General features: G+C 40.6%; 2 protein-coding genes across 5 annotated transcripts in view; one reads left to right on the forward strand and one right to left on the reverse strand.

Moving 5' to 3' along the window:
• kcnq1.2 (potassium voltage-gated channel, KQT-like subfamily, member 1.2) overlaps positions 1-14,596 on the reverse strand; it is a 178,629-nt gene extending 164,033 nt beyond the window's left edge. Inside the window, exons 1-2 of one of the 4 annotated variants that reach the window (XM_065957003.1) lie at positions 14,112-14,569; positions 11,647-12,295 (exon numbers count right to left, since the gene is read on the reverse strand). In XM_065957003.1, the coding sequence (XP_065813075.1) occupies positions 11,647-12,146 (500 nt within the window). In that variant the 5' untranslated portion in view covers positions 12,147-12,295; positions 14,112-14,569. Of the gene's footprint in view, positions 1-11,646; positions 12,296-14,111 lie in introns of all 4 variants that reach the window. The other 3 variants (XM_065957004.1, XM_029282868.2, XM_065957002.1) reach the window with 3 other exon arrangements.
• Positions 14,597-16,104: 1,508 nt separating this feature from the next.
• Positions 16,105-24,401, forward strand: mrps35 (mitochondrial ribosomal protein S35). Its single transcript, XM_020660245.3, has 8 exons — positions 16,105-16,263; positions 17,077-17,126; positions 17,834-18,001; positions 19,485-19,545; positions 19,650-19,789; positions 21,354-21,463; positions 21,551-21,620; positions 23,908-24,401. The coding sequence occupies exons 1-8, from the start codon at positions 16,131-16,133 to the stop codon at positions 24,172-24,174; spliced, it is 999 nt and encodes a 332-aa protein (XP_020515901.2). The 5' UTR covers positions 16,105-16,130; the 3' UTR covers positions 24,175-24,401.
• The last annotated feature ends 403 nt before the right edge of the window (positions 24,402-24,804 follow it).

The raw sequence follows: 24,804 nt of genomic DNA on the forward strand, positions 1-24,804 counted from the left end.
CGCTGTCATTTCCGACCCCTAGGGATTAAAGGAATCGCCCCCCGTGTTCATTTTCACCCTCCCAGAAATAATCCTTGGTGCACATCTTTTAAGAGCTGTTACATGACATTCCATGAGCGTTTGCATGCACCATCATCATGATCAAGGTCACGTTAAAAACACACAGCAGTGGGTGCATTATGATACTGTGTGATACAGGGGGGGATTACATGCCATGACCTGGAAGGGTTACATAAGTGTCTGTTGTTTACCATCATTCATGGAACATACTAAATAATGCAGGGACCTATACACTCCTAATCCAGAACAACATACTTGCAAATGTTGCTTTCACAAATCCACCAGCAAAACTGAGTGTTCAGTGTGCTTTACTTTAAGATCATGTTGAATTATTGGGGTCTCTCAGGGGGGTAGTCTGAGACAAACAGGGTTCATTGAGTTTAAGAAGTACTCCACCTTACACACAGACTGCGACACATTGGCCAGATGGGACGCTGACTTTACTCTATAAGGAGGATTACCGCTCAACACCACACACAACACGTTCTTTCCGGGTCTCTTCAATGCCGTTTGAAACACAAACTGACGCTAAAATAACCTGAGCACTTAGTTCAGTGTGACTTGTAATCACTACGACAATAAAGGTGAGGCACAGCGTCTGAAAACTAGGGAAAACCTGATGATGCTACTTTGGTTTGGTGTTCTGTTTACTCCATACTACTGGACAGTATGTGTTTGTGTTGATCATCCAGCCTTCATCACTGACATCAGCCCATCAGAACTTTGGATGCCGGAGTGGCACCTCAAACATCCACTGACGTTTCATGGCTAGACAAGTGCTTGGTGTAATGACCTCGACATATGGGACTGACAAATAACTCAGCCTAGTGCCTCTGTAGGGTGGACAGTGCTACTCAGGGCAAATGATAAAGAGCCCATGATGCCATTGTAATGCAAATGGAAACATGACAGGGCACGGAAATTAGAAAGAAGCCAGTTGGATTGTAGCTGTCATAAATAGAAAGCTGCAAAAGCTGTCTTTTTGCTCAAAATGTGGTGTAGGTACCGAGACATAGAGTTGGGACATGGATTAAAAACTGTTTGTATTTCGACACAAAGGGACATGTGCAATCACGAAAGACTGCTTAAAATTCCACTACAAGGACATCGATCTCATTTACATGCATTCACACTTAGAATGTGAATATTTGACCAATCAGACTCAGCTAAGCAGACATGATTCATGCATTCACATCAATTGGCCACTATTGAAACAATAGGATTATTTTGGATTGCAGGGAGAAGGAATTAAAACACATTTAGAAATTGCAGAAATGTAATCACTATAGCTGATATTCATATTATTGCACGCCATATTAGTTATGAGATGCGCTTTATACAGGAAATAAAAAATTGCTCTTACTTTTACTATCACTCTCTGTATGCAGCCACTGGCCGAAAGAACTTCTATTTGTGTTACAAGTGGTTGCCCGGCTCCCAGCCTGTGGCATTAACAGCCTTTAAGGAAGGCTAAGCGGGGGCAGGTTAAGATAAGGGCGAGTAAGGGCAATTCAAAATATGTTTCCCTATACTACATCCAGAGTTCACGTTCTGTACAAGCAGTGGGATAAATGTCAGAATTCAGGTCACCAAGTACAACAACAACAAGGCTGCAGCTTTTGGTGGCTTGAAAAGGGAAATACACATTTGTTGTTGTTTTTTGCAAAGCTTAAAAAAAGAACCACATCAGATGCTGTATATATTAAGCCTGCATGATATGCCATGTGAGATATGGATATGATTTGCAATAAGTCAACACAATTGTGAGAGTACATTTCAGCTATAACTCAAAGTTGAATAGCTAACTACAAATTAAATATAACTACGTTTTAAAAAGTTCTAGTTTTATCTGCTATTCTTCATGTTTAACACGATACCTGCGTTCATAACATGTCCCTCTGGAATGGAACAATAGGTCCAAGAAGCAGAAACTATTTCTCTACTTAAATGGCACCAATTAATCTGAGGGCAGCTGATATCTAGCTTCATCTGACTGCATCAAACTGGTGTGCAAGCATGGCCATTATACCCAGGCCTCTATCCAATGTATAAAATGTAACCTTGTCAAGTGAAAAATATGGTCTATTTTACAGATGAGAGAATTGATTCTACATACAATATTCTTCTTATGTAATGCAATAAAGTCAGAGTTTTGCATTGTGTTTATTACAAATGGTCATGTTGCAATAACAAATGATGATTTAATTTGCAGCCCTACTATTAGGGCTGGGTATTTCCCACAACCCAATACGATCACGATACAGAGGCCACGATGATATGATAAATATCGTGATATACATTGATTTTGGATAATGACCATGTCCTACACAGAATTTACTACAACAGCTGTTCTTCATTGTTGAGAATAACAGCAGAGGCATTTTAAGGATCCTACAACTTAAAACACTTCACTTCAGGTCCTCAGAGATCCTATGAATACATTAAACTATTTTAATCCCGGAGCTATAGTTATGGTGTAATTGTGAACTGCACCATAGGTCAATTATCTTTCAAAACTGTCATCTCAGCGATTCACATGAGGATATATTGCCATATCGATTTTTTGAGCACAGCCCTTGTGTATATAGTACAAGTATAGAAAAAATATGGTCTATTTTTACAGATGAATATTTGGGATGTTCTGAGCTCGCCATCAGGATCAACATCAGATCATTTAATCTCTGTCTAAAATATCATTATCACCACATAAAGTTAAAATTCCTATTATGTAATGTTAATGTTCTTCATTATTCACTGTCAATATCTCTCAATTTGTTCATCCCATGAAAAAATATGGCATACTTTTGAAATGCTCTACATATTTATTTACATATCTATGTTAAATTGTATTTTATTTATAGTGTTTACTTATAAAAAATAACATTAAGCAACGTTATCCAATTAAGTGAGGAGGTCAGAGGTAAAACATGCAAACAAATAGCTAAGACTTGAATGTGGTGGGGCTTTAAGTGTGCACACAGTTTCTCTTGACACATACAAGGTTTCCTGGGTTAAACCAAACAAAACAAACATCCCATGTGAAAACCACGACAAAACACATGGCTGATATTTTTTAAGGTGGCACACATTCAGTCTGTCTATAGCTAGAGTCTGTGATTTAGCATTTTCAGAATGTCATATCCATAATCTTTCTGCAGCGACACCACAGGGAGGTGTTTTAGCTTCGGACAGGACTGGGTCACTCACAGCCATTAGCCAACCTTATTTAGCCAGGCCAAAACCCCTGGGATCTGATTAAAACATAACAGCTGGGGCTTTAGTGAGTATTACTGACTGCAGATCTGTTCAGCTTCACTAAAATAAGTACAGTGTGGAGCCACACCACCAAACCAAACCCTCTCAATCAAGGGGGAAACTAAGGCAATATCAGCTTAGACAACAACATACAGAAACAGTGGGGGGGGGGGGGGGGGGGGGGGGGGGTCTTGAAAGTGGGGGTGACAAGAAGGGGACATCTCATTATAAACTCTATTGATATTTATATAATAATATAAAACAAAGTCACTTACACTTTATAAAACACAGAAAATACATAAAACACTGCAATCTGCAGCTACAGCTGTGTTAAGAGGTGCACAATGATTCATTAGATTGATTGATTTACTACAATTGGCTGGGACCACATATTTAAAGTGCCACTGCCAGCTCAAGTGTTTACCACAGACTGTATAGATCATGGAAGTGGTCTCAATGTTGTCACCCATCAGTGTGTGAAGAGGCATTTCGAAGACTAATGGGGCCTGTGGCTGTCACTGTATTAGAGTCAGCCACAGACCAAGAAGTGGAGTTGAGGTAGGCCGAAAGAGTCTTGGTTGCCAAAACTATCCTATTTACTCATATTCTAAATGATGAAAACGACACCAACGATGCCAACAGGTCAAAGTTAGTTAAAGTGAAGCCAAGCAAAAAACCTACATCGAGCCAGCTTGTCAGCCACATCAAGAATCCCCCCCTTATCCTGCCTACTTACGCATAACTCTTTGCCTTAATATCATCGAAACAGATTAGTGTTGTCAACCCCAGTTTCTATGGAGAAAGAAATTAGCTATGGAGATAAAAACCATCGCAAACGTGTTTATTTCTGCTTCATAAACTGGCATTTTAATATGGGACCTAGTGTGGTTTAACTGTGGAAGCTAGCCTCAAGTGGACACTTTATGAACAGCAGTTTTGCATGCTTCCACATTGTATTCATTTCTCATCATCAGAGGTTGTTGCTTGATGTTTAGCCATCCCAGTTTGTCTACAGAACTAACACAAACAACATCAGAGTTCACACAGAAAGGTGCCACATCTCTAGATTTGCTTAAAGCTATCCTCATATAAAGATGAGTATAATGAAGGCAGGTTAATGCAACTTTCAAGTGCACAGCTTCTCAGTGACTATTTTATTGAGTCCAACTACTCCATCAACACTGCACTACCTTCAAGCTGCTGATACCCGCACACACTCAGCAGTTCCCTTCAAACCAGAACAGTGTATCAAACGACGCTTTGAAACTTGAAAGGCCCCTCTTCAAACAATCAAAGCAAACACCCTCCAGCCTCAAACAATGGAGACACAGACAACATCACCAGCACATGTTCATAACAACCAGGCCTCAAATGGTCATTAGCATGCTAATTAACAGCATTCAGAAAACCATGTTACCCATGTCTGGCTCCAAGCCTTATTCCTCTTCCATCAATAGAGGTTCATTTTTTTTAAACACTTTTTTAAAAGCTAAGCCAGATAACTCTTTTTTTTATTGGAGCCCATCATGAAAAATCAGTATCAGCAGATACACAAATACATGAAGCGTTTCCATAGTTTTAGTGGTGGATGTGACTCTGGTAGAATTAGTCGTCACACAAGCAGAAGTAGGGGGTTCAATCCCCAGCTCCTGCAGTTACACGACACTGAACCTGGCAGTGTGTGACTGTGTGGTTCTGTTGGGCTGTTGGGCCCTTTATGCCATGAGTTTGTAAATGTGGTGTGAATGGGTGAATGTGATAAATGCACTCAGTGATCAGAAGACTAGAAAAAGTCTGTAAATTGGAAATTGACTTGAGTTTGTATAGTGCTTTTCCATTCACACACTGATGGTAGAGGCTGATATGTTATGTGTCCATCAGAAGTAATTAATTCCATTTTTACACATTCATACGCCGCTGATGAAGCAGAGGGAGCAACTTGGGGCGAAGTGTCTTGCCCAAGGACACATTGGAGATGTGGCTGCAGGTGCTGGGGATCAAACCCCCGACCTTGGGGTTGAGAGACGACCGACCCTTCAAAACTTTTTTGATTTCTTCTTTAAAACAGCAGCATTTCATCTAACTCTGCATAGTCACATCAGTATACCATACAATTCAGGTAAATCCTACTCTTATTAAAATCACTAAATCAGTCGCATATTAGATCTGTTCAATGCAGGTTGACTGATTTAACTTTCAAAGTGTTTGCCTATTTGTAACACACTTTTTTAAAGTTTTAACTTTTCTAAGACTGCTTCTTAGACATGACATAAAAGAAAAAACAGCTGTGACCTTAAAAAGCACCAACATCAAGACAAGAGAACGCAAACTGCCCTGGGCATCACTGCTAGCGAGCATGGTCAGAGGCAAAGTAGCCATGCACAGCCCTCTCTACTGACCACCATCCATCCAACCCCAACACCCACCCCGCCCCCTCCCCCTCCCCCTCCCCCTCCCCCTCCCCCTCCCCCCATCCCCTCCCTTCCTGTCCCTTCCATGGAGGAGCTTAGGTTGGATTACACCACATCAGCCACAGTCATAAACATGGATATTCCATCCTGGCTTAGCTATCATCTTGTCCACCAAATACTTGGAAAAAAAGATGCAACTCTCCTTATAGGTTGGAGGAAAAGATGAATAATGAGAGAGAAAGGTGGGTTTGACATAATGGAAAAGGCCTCATTCATAACCACATTCAGCATCAACGCTGACAGCATTCAAAATTAAAGGGAAATACCGTCAGCTTCTCTGTTAAAATTAGTTGTATTGGTACACATCATGTTTAAGTATTTAGGACATAACACTGAGCCAAAGAGTGTACACATTTTGCATTTCTTTACCAACAGGTAACAGCACAAGGGAAGACAAAGACACGGACAAGTGGGCTTCATCATCTTCTGGCCTGAGGATCAGGTGAATTCAGTTCAAAATGCTTATTGGTCCATTGGAAGGTATAAGAGGAATAAAATCATGTATTCTATTTCAAAGTAAAAATAATCAGCAATTATTAAACAATAATACTCTGTAGGCAGAAACATGTGTGCACCGCATCTGTGGGAAAAAATATTTTTGTTCAAGTTTCAATAAACTTTCAGCTGTACCATTCTCTCTGTGGCCATAATTTAAATTATTATACAAGGCAATCTTCAATTGTTGAAAATAATGCACAATTTTGTACCCAAAGCTAAAAAAAAAGTTGCAATGCAAAAAAAACCTGCTGCTGAGTGACCCCAACAGTTCACTTCACTCAGTCAGTAATCTCTTGTAAGCAGATATCAAACAGGAGGTTTCCTTTCAGTGCTTTCCACATGGACGAAAGAGATTCACTGCAGCCTTTTCATAATCTGTCCTAATAGGAAAACACACAGAACCAAAGGTTCCTGACAACATCTGGCCCACTGCAGTTTCACAAGGATAAACAGGTGCAGTGCTTCCTTTGGCACACATTGGTCTCTTTATATGTGGTAATGGTGTTGTCAAAAATAATGGCATATTGATTAGAAAAAATGCAAAGAAAAAAAAAAAGGTTTTCTAGTTTGATCTCTGTTTTATCTACTATGTAAACTCAAAATTTGTTTCTAAACTGAATTTTCCAACTTTTCTGCATCTTAACACACCTTCAGACAGACTTATTGGATCAACGGTAAAGCTGAATCTACTTGCAGTGTGAGAAGGGCATTTATGAGCAATGAGGACTTGCATGTTCATCCCTTTTAGTTATGTAAAAGACTCAGAGGGAGAGGCCCATCATGAAGGGGATCACTGCCCCAGGTTCTCTGTGTGCCTGTGAGACTGCATGCCGTTGCGTAAGACTCTTTTCGGGCTCTCTCTTCGTTATCCCCAGTCCGGGAGTATTCTACCTACTCTTACTAAGTCTGTCCTCATGAGCATAGTATGTGTTTCTGTCTGTATACTCTGTAATTGGACAAATGTGATGGTTACAGATTATATTCATGTGTTAAAAAGTTTTTTTGTGAAGCGCCGATCTAAAGAAAGTTTACAGTCAGCTACAAAACAAAAAAAAGAAAATGTCAGAGTTAATGGAACAGAACATCTCCATCTGTTTGGGAATCAAAACAAACAAACAAACAAGTTTAGTTTTTCCAATCTCTGAAGACATTGGTAATCGTCTATCATCATCCAACGATGAAAATTGCCTCTTGGAATGGATGCCAACTTTTTGGTCATTCTTGTGTAGCAAGCATTCGCATTAGGTTGCGTTCTGCCTGCCTTTGGTTTCCATATGGACTTTTTTTCCTGAATACACCAAAGCCTGCTGATATGTCATTGGTCAATACAGCTTGGTCTACAAAAGTACCAAAAACTGAAACAATAACCCTTCCAGACCACCTGAGTCCAGATTCCACATTTTAGTAGAATCTGTAAAAACAGATAAAGTTTTTTCTTATTGAATATTGGTATATATTACCAATTACCGAATATTGGGATATTCCTAAAGCAGTTGTCAGGAACAAATGAATGAGTCCAAAACTGTTCTGAAAAATGCTTCAATCAAATTGTTACCCACAGTTGTGTGTTATCCACTTACATCACCTGCTGAATGGACAGATGTTCCACAACAGCCAGATGGCGTGCTGATGAGTGCATTTATAAGCCTGTATGAGCCAATGAGTTTCACTACATTGTGTTGTGCAATCAGACCCCATTTGCACATCTGTGTAAGTGTGTGTGTTTCAGCTCATGTATGCCGGTGTCTGCATGCACACAGTTCTGTATTTGTGTGTTAATTTGCTGTTGCTGATGCTGTTTCCAGCACGATAAAGGAAGTGATGAATTGAACCACCACCTGTGTGTGTGTGTGTGTGTGTGTGTGTGTGTGTGTGTGTGTGTGTGTGTGTGTGTGTGTGTGTGTGTGTGTGTGTGTGTGTGTGTATGGGGTTGTATTGTCTGTCTGTGTGTGTCATCATAATGCAGAGCAGGCCTATTAGAGCAGACCTATTAGTGTTGTCATGAGTGCTGCAGACAACCTTTTATTCCTCCCTTCTCCACTGCCAATCTGTAAAGAGGCCAGGAGAATAGATTGCCACCAGCGATAGCCATCCACAAGTAAGAGTTACTTAAGTGTCAGAGGGGATCAGTCAGAAGGGTTTAATATTAAATGAAGCACAGGCTCAAGTTCTCTCTCCTCTGTGAGGGGAGAACATTAGACCCTCAATTACTGCTGGGCCGGAGACATGCAGGGCACACAAAATAACACCTACATGCAGAATAATGCAGAGTCCAAGCAGAGTTTCCATTCATCTTCCATTGACAAAAATAATGTCCTAATTAGACAGAGTAATTCTACCTCTTTTCACACATCTGCCAAGTGTAATGACTTAACATCAGGCCTTGAGTAGATAATTGCAGGCTAACTGCACACAGTGTTTGGCTCATGGATGAGTTAGGAGGAACAGGACCCTTCAGAAGTTGACGATTTTAAGATTGTTACCAGATGTCAAATACTTCTTCTGGTTAGTTTTGGCCAGAGCTGCCAACTGCTCTGTCATGCCCAGAAATACAAGATCCTATGTAATATGCTGGAAAATTATGTGCAGAAAAAGTGGTGAAATCATGAGTTATGATGCCCAAAATAACCTCTGTTATTATGTAGCTATTTTTTACTTACTTGCTTTTTTTTTTTACAACAGAAAAGGGCACATCCAACTTCAATATATGTACACTAATCATTAGTGATGGTGACATTCTGTTCCTGGTCAACCGGCATTTTGGGGATGCCATGAAAATGTTGATGTTTACCACATGTCAGAATGTGTTTTGTTTTGTAACTGTTAAAGTTTGTAATAATAAAGGATTTAAACGTTAACCCATTATCCTGGGACCTTGATGAAAGTAGCTTTTTATAACTCATCTAGCTCCTCATTATCAGACATTGGCCCAGATCTATTTATACAAAACATCCTATTTTGTACGTGTCTTGCAGCCAACCAAAGATGTACTTGCACACATAAAAAATATTTTTGTGGGGCGCCGGATAGCCTAGTGGTTATGCTGCATGCCCCATGTAGAGAGGCAACGGCTCTCATTGCAGAGGCTGTGGGTTTGAGTCCATCCTCGGCCTTTTGCTGCATGTCATACTCAACTCTCTCTCCTCGCAGCATTTCCTGTCTCTCTTCAGCTGTCCTATCAAATAAAGGCAAAGCTGTAATCTTAATGATATAACTGTATCGTGATGAAGGTAGCTTCTTAACACCATCATACATAAGTATACAACCTCAATGATTTTCACTTAAACAAAAGCTTATTGAAAAACATGATTATCATGTTACTATCCCAAATTCATACATTTGAATTATTATAGACAGTTGCGTTTGTTATTTTGTTTTTAGTGTATGTTGTGCTTTTAATGGTATCTGGGGTTTTTAACATTGTTCTTATTAATATTTCTGTTTGTATCTCTTCTGCCACTGACACGAGCTGCTAGACTGCCTTTTCCTGTTTTTAAAGCAATGGCGATAAAGATCTATTCTATTCTAAGTTTCTAAAAAAAATTACAAACAAAAAAAACAAGGTATCTAATGGGTTGAAATATCAACCAATGGGGAACATTCAGCCCTAACCCTTGTAAGGCCAATGCTTACATTGACTAAACTGTTGGACATAATCTACATCCCCCTTTGAGCATGTTTCAGAATTATGCAGTTTGTTAAGTTAGGCCTGAACCTCAAGGTGAAGGCACAGCTCAAAGATCTAGTTTAGGATGTGTGTGTAACCACAACAGAGCCAGAAACCAAAACCTTAGAGTAAGCTGCTAACAGTCATCAGGATGCTGTATACTGTTACTGTAACCCAACTACATTTTATCATTATTTTAAAAATGTAGTCCTGTAGAGTTGTCACGCATAGAAATCATTCTTTAAAACACAATATGTTACATAATCAAAGCAGGAAAATCGAAACAAACCCAGTAATGTTTAAAAATAAAATATGTTTCGGTTACTTAATGTGCGAGACAGCTGAATATTTAAAAGAGTTCAGTAGAGGCCTTTTGACTTCTAGATTTATCATTCATGTTTTCTCTAATCTGGTTTAAATCCACAGGCGCAGGGTTTACAATGACGTCTGGGCATACTTCAGAGACATAAGATCTTTAAGTCACGTGTTGTGGGGGGGGGGGGGGGGGGCGGGAGTGTTGGTCATGACATTCATTCATTCTGGGATTCTACAACAGCGCCATGACAAAGTTCTGCTGTCATTACGTCTTTGTAAGTCCATATTTATTCTTCCCGTTGTGGGATAAATAAAGGATTATCTTATCTTATCTTATCTTATTCTGCAGCGGCGAAATATAAAAGCGTCTCAGTCTGTGAATTTGAGAGTTTGAAATGCACACAATTAGAGAAACAGTGTGAGCTTCACGTACACACACACTCAGACATGCACACACACAGCACTGTTCTCTCCCCCTCAGTCGGCAGAGGTACAGAGGTGGGATCGCTTTGTCCCCCCATCACGCCGATACGTGACAGTGAAGGAAAGACGTTACAGGGGTGTAAATGTAGCGCTTTGAACAGGCAGTCTGAAAATAGCTTAAAATTAGAAATGCAAATGTATGATTCAGTTTCTAGATTTGTAGACATTTATATTGTTTAGATTATTTTCTGTAACTTTATATTTGAATATCTAGGTTATTTCAATCACGTTGTAACCCATTTCCACTGCATCTTTAATCTGTTTCCCATGATATTTGAATTGGGATAAAAGGACACCTGGCGTAAAATATACAATTTTTACGAGTGATACTAGACAGTGTAAATAACTTTTTTTATGTATGACTCTAAATGTATCCCTAAGACGATTGTGAATCATGATCCTTTTCTGTTATTACACCATGCTAAAACTCTCCCAACGTAATCACAACCCCAATCATATTGCAACCATAAAAAGTTAGAGAAGGTGTCTTTTCGAGGCAGTTTGTAAAGTGATTACTGTAAGCTGTGCTTTAACTGTAGGTCAGTGTGTGCTGCCCTCACAGGTCAGGTTCGCAGCATGAAGAAGGAGCCTCCATGTTTCATGCATGAGCTTGCTAATATGTTGACATTAAGGAAGTGCAGGATGGAGCTCATCTGTGCCAGAGAGCTGGGGTTGTCCAGATCACGCCGACTTGCTTCTGCTGCTGGCCTATCATAAAACACCCTGCAGGCAACCTGCAGGACACATACACCCCTTCTTTTGTTACTGGGAACCAGAACCCAATACTGGAAGGATTATCACTAGATGTAGTTAAAGACAGAGGGACTGGAGCTGTTTTTTTTTACACTTTGGAAACCCCATCTGGTTACACTGAAATCAGCATAGACAGGTACTCACACCAGGAAGTGGTAAAGGAAGCATTTCAATCCAGCAGGCCTCTCTAGGAAGTTGTAAACATCCCCCTGCATGCTAGTCTTGATGTAAGGGCTCTGGAACTCCTTCTGGTGATGATGCAACCAGCTCGAAAGAGGGAGAGGCTGTTGGATAGTGGTGATAGAGGGTCGGCTGTTTGTTGTCCCAAGTGCAGGGTCCTTTGTGTCCTCCGCTGGTGGACGGCAGGGGATGCCTGAGCCATTATTCACCAATGTGGGGTCCAGTTCCAGTGCAACAGGAGAGTAGTGGCTTCTTTCAGGCTCAGGAGCCCGCAGGGCAAAAGAAGTAGCTGTCGTGCAGCTTGAGGCTTCTGCCGGATCAGCATCCATGTCCTGGTCCATGCTTAGGTTCGTGCTGGCGTATCCGTTAGGGCTGCAACGTATGAAGGAGCTCCCCAGCCTGCTGCCATAGTCACGTTGCACGTGGCATGTCATGTGGAAGGAGTGCGGCCGCTTTTCCTCCATGTTGCCCAAAAGGAGTCTGGAGGTGAGTCTGGAGTCCTGGAGGTGATGTCCAAGGTTCAGGTTCAGATGGAGAAAACACCTAACAGGGCATGGCTAGCTGCCCGCTGCAGACAGGGGCGCTCTCTGCTGTGTTGCATGGGTGCCCATACCTGCAGTGGAAGAAGTGACATGAGTCATGGAGATAGTATGACTGAAAATAAATCCTGCCCTCTAACAGAAGGGACCTTGTTAACTTAGCATCCATCATGAAAAATACAAGAGTCAGACACAGCAAAACCTAAGTTCCTGAACCAATGACAAATATATATTTGCGGCTACATAAACATCTGCTACTGTAACAGATGGCAGTCAAACATAGCCACAAAACTCTAAGACTCCAAAAATATCATCAGTTAAGAATCTGGAAAATACCTTCTGCACGTTATTTTTGAACTGCAACTCAACTCGGATCAGAGACCTATTGTGCTTATGCCGATAATGCCGATAATGCCGATTAGGGCTTCCCATTGTGTAACAGTCCTACTTTTTGCTCTAAGATCTATGTACAGATTGTATACTGCTGCAGGTTTTCCATGTCTGTGAGGTTATAAAGAGGAGGGGGATTAAGGTTTGTGCGTAAGAACTCACAGTGACATTACTATGAACTTTTGCGGATGGTTACACAGGCAGGCTTTTAAACTTTGACCTACTGAAATAATACAAGAGCAACAACAGATATGTTATATTACCTGAGCAGGACCGTGTGTATTTAATGTGGCAACAGGTCAGAAACACAAACACCATGCATGCCTGTCACTCTGAGGATTTAGAATTACAAAGCATCCCCCTGACGTATTGTTTTTTGATGGGTGTCAAACTTGTCAGGTATCCCATTTGGAGATGGAACAAAATGCACAGCATGTTGTCTAACAATATTTAGAGACAAACATAAAGTGCGTTTATCCAGCCTGTACCAAACCATTACAGCTACAGCAGATGACCCTCCCCAGCAGTTACATCAAATGTCACAGAAGCTTAATCAAGATGCGAGCAGACGAAAATAAGACTGATTAAAGCTGTGGATAGTTGCATCCATGGTAATAGTTGGGGTTTTTTTAAAGCTTGTCTTTTACATGTTTACCCCTTTTTCTTTCTTTAAAGTTACAGTCACATCAAGGGTAAAGTCAAGAAAAATATTTTAGGATGCAGATGAATACTTTATATTCGGAGTCAATGTTGTCAAAAAAAACCTCCCATTACACAATAAAAAACGGAATACTAATGTTCATTATGTTTCGGCAATTACTGCTCACTGTGTACACAAACAATAAGATGAGAACAGATTAAGCAAATACAGAGACTTGAGATTTCGAATTGTGCAAATATGAGCTTCAAATAAAGAATGTATTTTAAATTTGAGCTACTGAAATACAGTCCATTTGTTTAACCTACCTGTAATTGAAATGTCCTATGACTTCACATGAGAACTGACCTGTAACTAAACCTGGAGAGCAAGGACACTTAACAAAAAGGACATCTCATGTAGACTACCATTAATAAGTGTAGACCTCTCAAAAGGGAGTGGGGGGGGGTCTGAAAATGACACTGAAGAAGGTATGGCGCGATGGATGGACGGATTGTTGACTAAACGGATCGGAAAAAGTCTTATAGGACAAGAGAGGCGGGCTCATTGTTATCAGCCAACCCCGTCCATATCTGTCCTCACCTACGGATGAACCGCTGACATGAACCGCACGCGCTGCTGTCTCCCTGTAGATAGAGTTTCTCCCCTTTAAAAAAACCCCAAAAAAAACTACAAAGTTAACGACACACAATGAACTCAGGCACGCCGAGGCTACTGCGGGGGGACTCTACAGTTACAGAGTATTGTGTGACTGTTAAACTAAACCGACCCACGCGTGGGACCTACGACACAATAACAACACGTGGGGTAAATATTGTTTTTTTTTAAAACATAGCCCTTACCTTTTATCCGCTGTACGGACGTCTGCCTGAGGCGGTCTGAGAAAGCACGGTGGGGGAAGTTTAATGAAGTTGCATAATAAATACAAACGTTATGTCAGTATTTACATCAATTGATGCGACGATACAGTTGAGAGCTAAACCCTCCAGAAATTAAACAAAAAAAATATAACAAATTACTCTTTCGGATCTTGACTTAAAAGCACACCGCAATGAATACTAGATACATTATGTGTAAAATAAAAATAAACAAGAAGCAAGGCAACAAGTTAGCCTTTTAGTTTTTGTTTAAATAAAAAAAAAAACAGGATACAGTCGAAGAAAAAATGATTTCAGAATTAACTAATGTTCCAGTATTAAAAAAATAAACAATCAATGACATGAAAAATACAATTAAAGCACGAGCCTTTATTCGGTTGCTGCCTGCAGGACTTGTCCCTTTGAAGTGCATCGCTGCCTGTGCCTGTTCAAGTGCTGCGTTCAAAGACTACGGGACACTTAGCAATTGCAAGATAAGCCGTAGTGTAGTAGCCTACTTCTGCAATATTGTTACAATGACCAATATACAAGATGAGGTAGTGGTAGTACACTATTCCTGAAGATCTTGTATTTTTTCACAGCTAATGTGTTTTAAAATAATGGGGATGGCGAGTTCTAGAGCAAAAAGATGCCTTGAAATTTGCTTGTGTTGTCCATCGACATAAACATCAAATACAACACATAAAGCACAAAAAGGGCTGGGAATTATTTTTCTCACTTTTTTCAAAAAGCCAACGTTTAATGTGTATAATTTGATGAAAATGCATTCATATGCAATGGTGTTTTAAATGGATTTTCCCTTTTACGGTCCACAATCAAACAAGCTGGGTAATAGTAGGCTACGTCTGATCATTTTGTCCTGGATTATATTGAAGATTTGTGTCAAGTATCATGAGGAAAAAGATATGTGATTATCCTAAATTAAACTTAACTAAATCAAATCACTGAAAGTCAAGTCATTGAAACACCCAGGATCGAGTCACAGGTAGAGTCCTTCCAAAAACTAACAACAATGTTCCCACATTTCCTTTTTCATAAATTTGTATCAGTTAGGGTTAGGGTAACTTACCCTAATTTACCCTAACCCCTAATGTGGGAACACAGGACTGTGGGACCATTGGGCTGTGGGAACATAGGGCTGTGGGAACATAGGGCTGCGGGACCATTGGGCTGTGGGAACATAGGGCTGTGGGACCATAGGGCTGTGGGACCATTGGGCTGTGGGAACATAGGGCTGTGGGACCATAGGGCTGTGGGACCATTGGGCTGTGGGCTGACCCTGTGTGGGTAGCTAGCTTTTGCACAAGCTGGCTGCTAATAAAACCACAACAAGTGAAAAAAGTATGATAAGCATACATACCCCACATGCAGGCTCTTCTCCTTTCATGCTCGGTCAGGTTAATGTCATTTTATCGCCACAGAGATTCATGTAGCCTACATTGTCCAATGTTTCTGCTACTCCTTCAGTTTACATTTGAAGTTGATATTGACATAGCCAACAACAACAACAACAACAACAACAACAACAACAACACAGAGCAAATACATTTCGGTGTAACTGTGTTGAAACTGGTTCCAAACAAAAACTAGACCTCACCTGTTTTAGCCACTGGACATGTTGGACAACTTGTAACTTAGGAATCCCGGTTTTACAGACACATTTGAACGCGACACATCTTCTTAAAAAAGAAGCAGCTGATCGAGGTGCACCTGCTAAAACACCACCAGGGTCCCTCAGTTGATGAAAATGCCCCTCGAGGGAAAAAAGATGCGTTTCCATTCATTTAACAACACATTTCTAAGGTTACTTTTTAAAGTATTACCTCGGCTTGAATCAAGCCCCACAATTTTACATCTCTCCCGAGCTGTGTCCAGAAACGTGTTCACCTATAGGGGGCACTAAACTCAGACTGTGTGCTGCAATAAACGTCTCGCGAGCCTCTTAGTTTGACCCTCCCTGTTTTCCGTAGACTCCGAGAAAACATGGCTTCACACACAAGCAAGGCATTTCTGTCTCTAGGTCGACTTAATATTGCTGGTCTTGGACTAAATAACTCAGCGAGCAGGGTCACATATGCAGCGGCATTGTCTACAAATTCGCCTAAAGGGGATAAAGGTAAGTTTCTCTATCTCATGAAAGTAGTTCAACCATTCAGAGCCACATTTGCAGGCGAAGCTACCTGCTTCAAATGCTGTAACAGAGGACAGTACACAACCTCCTGTCATTTGACAGTCATATAATTAACTAGTTAGGGTGTTTAAACAGGACAAACAAGTGAATCTATACATTGATATTACCGATTCCTAATTGCATTAATTTGTCTTTATTTATTTAAAGGCTATTTGTTTAGTTATTTATTATGACACTTTTAAGGATGGTGTTTTCTACCCCACAACCAGTCAAACAAAAAATTAAAACAGACAAACAAGCAATTAAGAATAATATCAAAGAAAGTGTGATGGTGCACTGCTGTCATAAACCATCTACTTCATGTCACGGCAGCAAAACATTTTAAGCAATAATCTGAAAACAGACGTGTAAAACAAATATTGTCAGGTCAATTTTGATTTTGTTGTTGTATGCATTCATCTTTTGGTACAATACATAAATGATTACTGTAAAAATGATGATACAAGGCAAAGGCAGGAAATACAAACACCTTCAAATACACCGGTTGTATATGAGCATCGTTTCTTTTGATTAAAAAAAAAAAAAAAGGAGACATAATGCTTTAGAAAACATATTATTTTGTTGAAGTTTAAGTGTCTTTGCAGATAACAGAAAAGCAGTACACAAACGCTGTTTCCACAAAGTGAATGCTGATGCTGCTTATTCAGGATCTTTTCACATTTAAAAAAAGGTGTGTGTGTGTGTGTGTGTGTGTGTGTGTGTGTGTGTGTGACTTAACAAATATTAACAATTTTGTAGGTTTTCCTCAGAGAAATGGAAGAGGACCCGTGAGAAAGCCTAGAAGAGAGGTGAGTGTGCAGCCTTCATATCGTTTTTTTTAATGGCAGTATAAAAATACATGTATTTAAATGAGGCCAAACATTTATCAAAACACTGGGTGAAGTCTGTATTGAACAGATTAGTGTTCAGTGCTTTCAGTTAGAGCCCGACCGATTCATCTGCCAGCCGATAATATCAGCCTATATTAGCAAGGTGTGTATGTAAGGTGACTACGACATCGACTTTTTTTTTTTTATCTCTGATATTACTAGATTTATTAACCGACCAAATAGCATTCAATTTCAGTTTCATTGTATTACACTAGCAGTTCTCTTTCACCAGCAGAGTGTGTATAGAGTACAACAAGCATTAGCACTCCAGATTGTCAAGTGATGGTGCACGTACATGTGCAGTTACTTTCCAGTTGAGTGACCATATCCATGTCAATATTTTGAATCTTTTCCACGAGTGTTTGATAACTGCATTTTAGGGATCAATGCCATAAATGTGTGTCTGTATCTATATATTTCTCTCTTTGGATTGAAGATTGATATAAGAAAAATATCAGCCAATATATCTTTATCTGATATCGATATCATCCCCAAAAATTCCATAATGGTCGGGCACTACTTTTAAACACATGAGAGTTGTCATGGTTCTACAAAAACATGGGTAGCCTCACACAGTTTCCTGAAAAAAAAAACGTGTTTTTTTGGTCTCCGGTGTTTTGTTTCAGCCAGGGGAGCCTAGGACAGAAAAGATGCCGCTGGATCAGGACTGGACTGCAGTCTATCCAGCAGCTGCACCCTTCAGGCCGAGCTCCGTCCCGCTGCCTGTGAGGATGGGCTACCCTGTGAAGGGAGGCGTCCCACCAGAGAAGAAGGGCAACTTGGAGCTGATCAAGGTCAGACCTCACTTCTTAAATGTGACCACCCCATAAGGATAGACTTTAAAAACACACGGTGGCTATAGCTTTGTTGAAAACGGGTGAGATGATGCTGCATGGCTCTGTGGAGTCTATCTCTGTTGCTGGATTACTGAGCTGCTGATTCCAGACACCAGCTGCTCCATCTGGACTTGAGCCACTTGCAGATCCACTACTTTTCACCGTCACTGCTGGAGCTCTGCTGTGCATCCCAACCACACTGATTTATTTCTCTCAGTGTGCCACGAGGAGCTAAATGTTATGCATCCTTTGCTTAAGTTTGATGCAAGATTTTATTTTTTAAGCACTGCCTTATAGATGCATCACTCTGGCGACAAGCGAATTATCTAACCTGCGACAATCAGATTTTAATGTCAATTAAACATTAATGACAGAATTATGTGTTGTAGATGAATTATTGACTTAAAGGAGAAACAGAATATATGAGGTTTTCCAATCTGTTTTTAGCCCCCTTAAAAATTAGAATATTTTTAAATTAAAAGACTTTTGAAAAGTCATAAAGTATGTGATGTGAAATCTCTTGGAGATGTCAGACAGCCCATAGAAACAATTTATTAAATAAAAAATGGAAAAAAGTGATTCACCGAGGGAATTCCCCGCTTGTACTCCCATAAATGTAAAATAATATAGCTGCATGTTAGCCTATAAGCGTTCTGTGCATCGCGTAGAAGCAGTGAGTTCTGCAGGGACATTCTGGAAATCAAATTCAAAAGTGCACATTCCAACAGTCAAATACATACAGAAACAAAACCACAATCATATTAGCCTACATACATGTGAGAGAGTAACTGCTGACAATGTTTCCAACACAAACTGACCAGAGAGACAGAGCCGAGGTCAGATAGATAGATAGATAGATAGATAGATAGATACTTTATTGATCCCGAGGGAAATTCAAAGCATCCAGTAGCAGGTTACAAAGACGTACGTGACATGAAACATTTGTTACAAATTAAACCACAAAACCGAAGATACAAACTGAAACAACGACGGCATCGGCATCATTGCTTCCAACACCACTATCTCTCTCAACCTGACATGAATTAAGGAGGGAAATGGAAACAGGGGACACTTATGTTGACATATTGTCCTCATGACAAGCAAGAAATAGAATAAAAAAGTACAATTCAGCCAAATGGTACTCTTCCTAAAGGATGTCTTAGTGTTCAGAAATCATATTTCTAAGAAGATTAGCCCAGTAAATATGACTATAAATGTAAGAGTAGTTTCTGTGACTCAACTTGCCTTAAATTTTTGGTAAATCAAGTTTTTGGTGAGCAAACCTAAACCATCATTCTCGTTTAAAAAAAAAAAAATAAAAATAAAAAACTTTTTCGACTTAGCTTGCACCGTGGTTTGGAGAGAAACCTTTTTTCAATTTTTCTAAATGTATGGAAAAAAGTGACAATAAAGATGACTTTGACTTTTTTGACTTTTTCAGATCCCAAACTTTCTGCATTTGACGCCGGCAGCCATCAAGAAACACTGTGAAGCCCTGAAACGTAATACATTTTTTGAAATTGAAAAGCTATTTCTTAATGTGTTTTGCTTACTTAAACATAAATGTGCTCATTTTGCATTTAAACACGTCTCTGTGTATTCTCAGCCTTCTGCACAGAGTGGCCCTCTGCCCTGGACTCCGATGCCAAATGTGACGAGCTCTTCCCCATCAAAGTAGAAAGCACGGACTTCGTGTCAGCCGGCCAGTCTGTTAGAAACCCTTCAGCTCGCATTGTTCATCTCAAAGTGAGTGCTCCCGCTGTCTGACCTCCGCTTATACCCGATGATCTCTAGCTTTAGCTGTGTTTCATGGATGTATATATCGGAGGGAGTGTGGAGAAACCCGACATGAAAAATGAGATTAGAGATTTACACAGATTCATAATCACCAGCTGACATCATGTTGCTGTGACTCATCCAGACAGACGATCTTCGTCCAGTGACCTCAAACCCAAGAAATGAAGCCGTCAAGTCTAAAACGAGAGAGATTACAGAGATGTGGTTTTCTCTTTAAGCATGTGCTGACACTCTGATGATGTCATGTGTTAATTTAATTCTGCAGATATTCAGGAAAAGTGTTTTGTTTTTTATCAGCTTCTTGTTTGTTCAGAAGAAAGTAAGAGAAACCCGTTTATCATCGACATATTTGTTGGTACATTTTCATATATCTCTTAATCCCTTCACCACCACAACCATCACTAATCCATCAATATACAATCCTCCTCACAGAGCAGAGCCATAATGGAAACATGAAACAACACATAACACCCACAATCCATCTGTAAGGAGATTTACACTTAAGGTTCTATCAGTGAACGAAGAGGGAAAGAAATGCAGGAGAAGTTATGACCTCAGTGTGAAGGCGTTGTTGTTGTTGTTTGACAGTTTCACTTGTGTCTGTGTGTTTACAAAGATCAGTTGCCAACCAGCTATTGTTACCCAAAAAGACAAATGATGCCTCACAACATTATAGAGACACATCAGAATTCACATATGTGTCGTCTCTGCAGGTGAAAATGTGTCTTTTTTTAGACCGTGAGCCGTGAGCCGTCAGCTCCACAGACACTTTGCCTCAGATTATATCAGCGTGGAAGGAATTATCCAGACATTAATCCAGGTGGATTAGGCAGAAAGACAGATTGGCGAGCAAATCTCACACAATTAGGTTCCAAATCCAGAGCAAGTGGAACAAGACCCCATTTTCAGCACAACAAGAATTAATTCAGCATTTAGACCGGGGTTGTATATAGTGGGCTCTCCTTTAAATTATATTTTATCTTAGTGGGGTAAAAGCAGTGAGGGAAACCTGCAAACTAAATCTGTGGTAACGAGTCCCAGAGGCAACAAATGTATCCTTCTCATTGTCTCTGCACGTCACAAAATAAAACACATCTGACCTCATGCTGTCCGTGCACGAGCTAAAGCAACCAGAAAACAAGTTTACAGGCGTTTTGTTGCTTTCTAACAATTTTCTAAAAAAAGATCCTTAACAATGTATCAAGAAATAATCTCTTATCTTCTACTTCTTTCCAATGTGAAAGAGGCTTAGAGGTCTGCTGCACTATAGCATACATGCTCTGATTTCATCTATGGAAAGTAAAGTAATCTCCACAGTCAGAGCTCTGAACAGGTTAAAAACAAACATTGTTCTCTCTTTAAGTTGAGGTTTTCAATTTAAAGAGCTTCAGACAGAAGGTGCAAAACACCATGAAAGGACATCTGTTTCTCTCTTTAAAATGCAAACTGAATGTCTCAACTGTAGCGCCTCTCTCTTGTTCCTCTAACTGTGTCACTGTCATTTCTCTTTCAGGTCAAGTTGTCCAGTTTTAACCTGGACAAACATGCACAGAGAAAAATGCTCAAACTTGTCGGGGAGAGATACAACAAAGACACGGATACCCTCACCATCAGAGCTGACAGGTAAACAACCCGTCGACAGGGTCAAACATGAATTAGAATCAGTGAGGAGATCAAACAAATGCACTTATCGCTCCCTCCCTTTACCAGCTGCCCACTGAGACAGCAGAACCAGGACTACGCCATGTACCTGCTGACTGTGCTTTACCACGAGTCCTGGGTGAGTTCCTCTACTCTGCTGAACTGAATTTAGTTTTGCTGAATATGATATCAAAGAGCGATGTATCAGTCATAGTGATCATAAGAAGAAAAAAAAACAGTTCTCCCTGTCAGTCTGTGTAAAAGTGTACTTACTTTGCAGGCTGGTTTCATGATAGAGATAAGTCAAAATCATCTGATAACAGAGGCATAGTGAGCAGAGAGATTCTTATTATATATTTGCTCTTATCTGCTTTGGCAATATCTTCTCATTCATGCCGACAAAGCTTCCTGAATTGAGTTGAAGTTGACCTGAGAGGTTTTAACATTGTTTCATTGTTTTTGATAACATTCATTTAGTCATGTCTTTATTAACGACTCCTTTTTATTTAGAGCTTATGTCTTTTTTTTAAATGTTTTGTATCAGCTGCTGTGGGAGTAAACTGCTGCAAACATTCACGTCTACCGGTTTATCAAAGTTGGTGACATTTCTGTACGCCCGGAGGAACACTCCACTACCGTTTTACTTTAAATTCTCATCCATCTCGCTCTGTGATCTGAGGGCCTGAGCCCATTAGGGAGGTATCAGACTTGAATGGGCAGAGGGACAGCAAACAGCCACATTGTCCAGTTGACATTTCCCTGCTGATGGGGGGACACAGACTCCCCTTTCAGGTGTTGACCCTGATACTCATTCACATCAAGCCAAGCATCAGAGAAGTCTGCCACCTGGTCATTACCGGAGGCGCTGTTCAAATGAGTTTACAGCCATGCACATGAAAGAACCTTTGCCATCTAAGAGTTTTTCTCGTCATGGCTGGTGCAAATAAAAATAGGAAAAAAAAAAAAAAAAATCTCTTAGTTTGGGGAAGGCGTCCAAGCCAGAGAGCAGAACAGTGTAGTGCCCTTTTGGACACACAATGAAAGGCACAGTGCTTGTCCAGCAGGCTCAGGGAAGCTGTGAGAGTGGCGTAACGTTCAGGTTGAAATGCTAGCCCACAAAGGAGCCAATTGTTATCCGCCGCTGAAAAGATTTTATCTCCCCACTCAGTGCGACAGACCCTCAATACTAATTCTAGTGTGTGCTAATCCAGGCATGGAGGGGAGTCCGCCACTAGAGGCACTGCATACACTGTGTGCGTGTGTGTGTGTGCGTGTGCGTGTGCGTGTGCGCCTTCCCGCCAAACACCTGTCCTGTCCCTGAACTGAAAACAAATGTTAATGTAGCAAGTACTCAAACTTTATCCAGATAACAGGTGGGCATTTGTCTCCTGACAAGTTATCAGATACTCTCCGAACCACTTAGTGATGGATGCACGGAGAGACACACTGCCAGACCTGTCAACACTTGAGCATGATTCATTTAGCATACTGTAGAGTAGCTGCAATAGCATCACAAAGGTTGACATTTTGCCAGGTCAAACTTTGACTGTACAGAACAAGAGCGTTACGTTTAGACTGACTTGACATGCGCTCTAAAATCCTCCAAATATGAGCCATCCAGCGATTTCTGTTTTGCATAAGCCCCCCTTGGACTCTTTTACGCTTTACAGCAGAGCAAACAGCAGACTTCTGTTGCTTGCACAAGTTCCCCTGGAGTCAGTCGGTTTGACCTGATGGTACTCAGAGGCTTCAAGGCAAAGCACCTTCAGATTTGTCCTTGTAAATACCTTTTTAAAAAACCATGTAATAGCCACCCTTCCTCCAATTTAAAGTTGACTCTTTGTGTAAATTCTTTTAATGCAAACTCAATAAAAGCCCCTTTCATTTGTGATCATAACTATAGAAAAGTTACAGAAGAGGGTTGAATAGGAACGCACCGTATCTGCAGGTCCTTTTTCTTTTTGCAGCGTCACACACCGCAGAGGACCTTCTGATCGAAAACTAAGCTATTGATCTATTCCCCCCGAGTATCTGATGCTCCTCACTAAACCTGTTCCAGATGTGATGTAATGTGGATCAGATATGTTTGGAGGTAATGATGGTTATTAACCTCAAACACCTGGAGAGTAAGAGAGCTGAGGCTCACTGCACTGCTTTAAAGCTGCTGCACAGTGGGATGTATTGTTCTCAAGAGAAGGTGATGACAGCCAGAGGATGGAGACCTACATATGGAGAAATACTATCTCTGTGAGAGGAGCATCCAAGGAAGGGGCTGAGGGGAGGAGAGGACCCCCATATTTGACACCTGTTGCCATATTGGAAATCAATCCCTCGACTGATTTGCTTTAAAAAAAAAAAAGTGTGTTGGATTAGTGTGACGCATTTGCTGATGTAAAATGGAATGTGTTCTGTTCTTTTTCTTTTAGAAAACGGAGGCGTGGGAGGATGAGAAGACGGTGGCAGACATGGAGGAGTACAGCTGGGAGGACAGTCCGTCTCAAAAGAATATGCTGAATGTTCTGGTACGCATGAAAGTGGCCGGGGAAGGCAAAGGCGAGGTGCGAGAGCAGCTGCTGGGGATAAAAGAGGTGCAGGAGTATAAGGACTCTGTCACGAGGTTGAAGAATGAGGGAGAGAGTGAGAGCACCATGCTGCAGTACAAAGAGGCTGTGAAGAAAGTACTCGACCTGTAATACAACTTCATTTACATGCTGATATCTCAAACAGTTTTCAATATTTGTACATTATTCTGGACTCCAGTTACACAATCAAGAGTCAAAAAAATCTGTTCCAACATAAACCCAGATATTCCAACTTTAAGGGTCTCAACTGATGTATTTATTTTCCAAAACAATGTCCTGCCATGTCAACTGTATGATGCTGTCTTCCACACACAAATAAAAGTCGAATGAATCCTGTTGCTAAGAGAGTTCTATCTTTGAAGTTTGCACACATGAAAGTTAAAGCCTTTACAATACAAAAAAAAAAAAGCCCACTTCAGTCAGTTCCAAGCTTCAGCTCCCGTTCCGCTCTCATCACTGTCCGGTGTCAGCGAGCGCTGGCTCCCCTTGTGAAAAGGATGCTTTCAGCAGCAGGTTGTTGAAAAGTACTTCACCCCCCTCTTAGAGATTTTTTTTTTTTTTTTTTTTTTTTTTGGTCTGTGGTTTGTGAACTCTAAGATCAAGAGGAATCGGATTCACTGAGAAGATGAGTGCTGGAGTGCACCAGGGTTCAAAGACCGAAGGCAGAAAGTGGTCCCATCATCACACGCTGCTGAAGATGTGAACAACCCCCTTTAACTGAAGTCTGGAGTCTTGAAAATG

This window comes from Labrus bergylta, chromosome 7 (genome assembly GCF_963930695.1).
Source record: "Labrus bergylta chromosome 7, fLabBer1.1, whole genome shotgun sequence".
Taxonomy (NCBI): domain Eukaryota; kingdom Metazoa; phylum Chordata; class Actinopteri; order Labriformes; family Labridae; genus Labrus; species Labrus bergylta.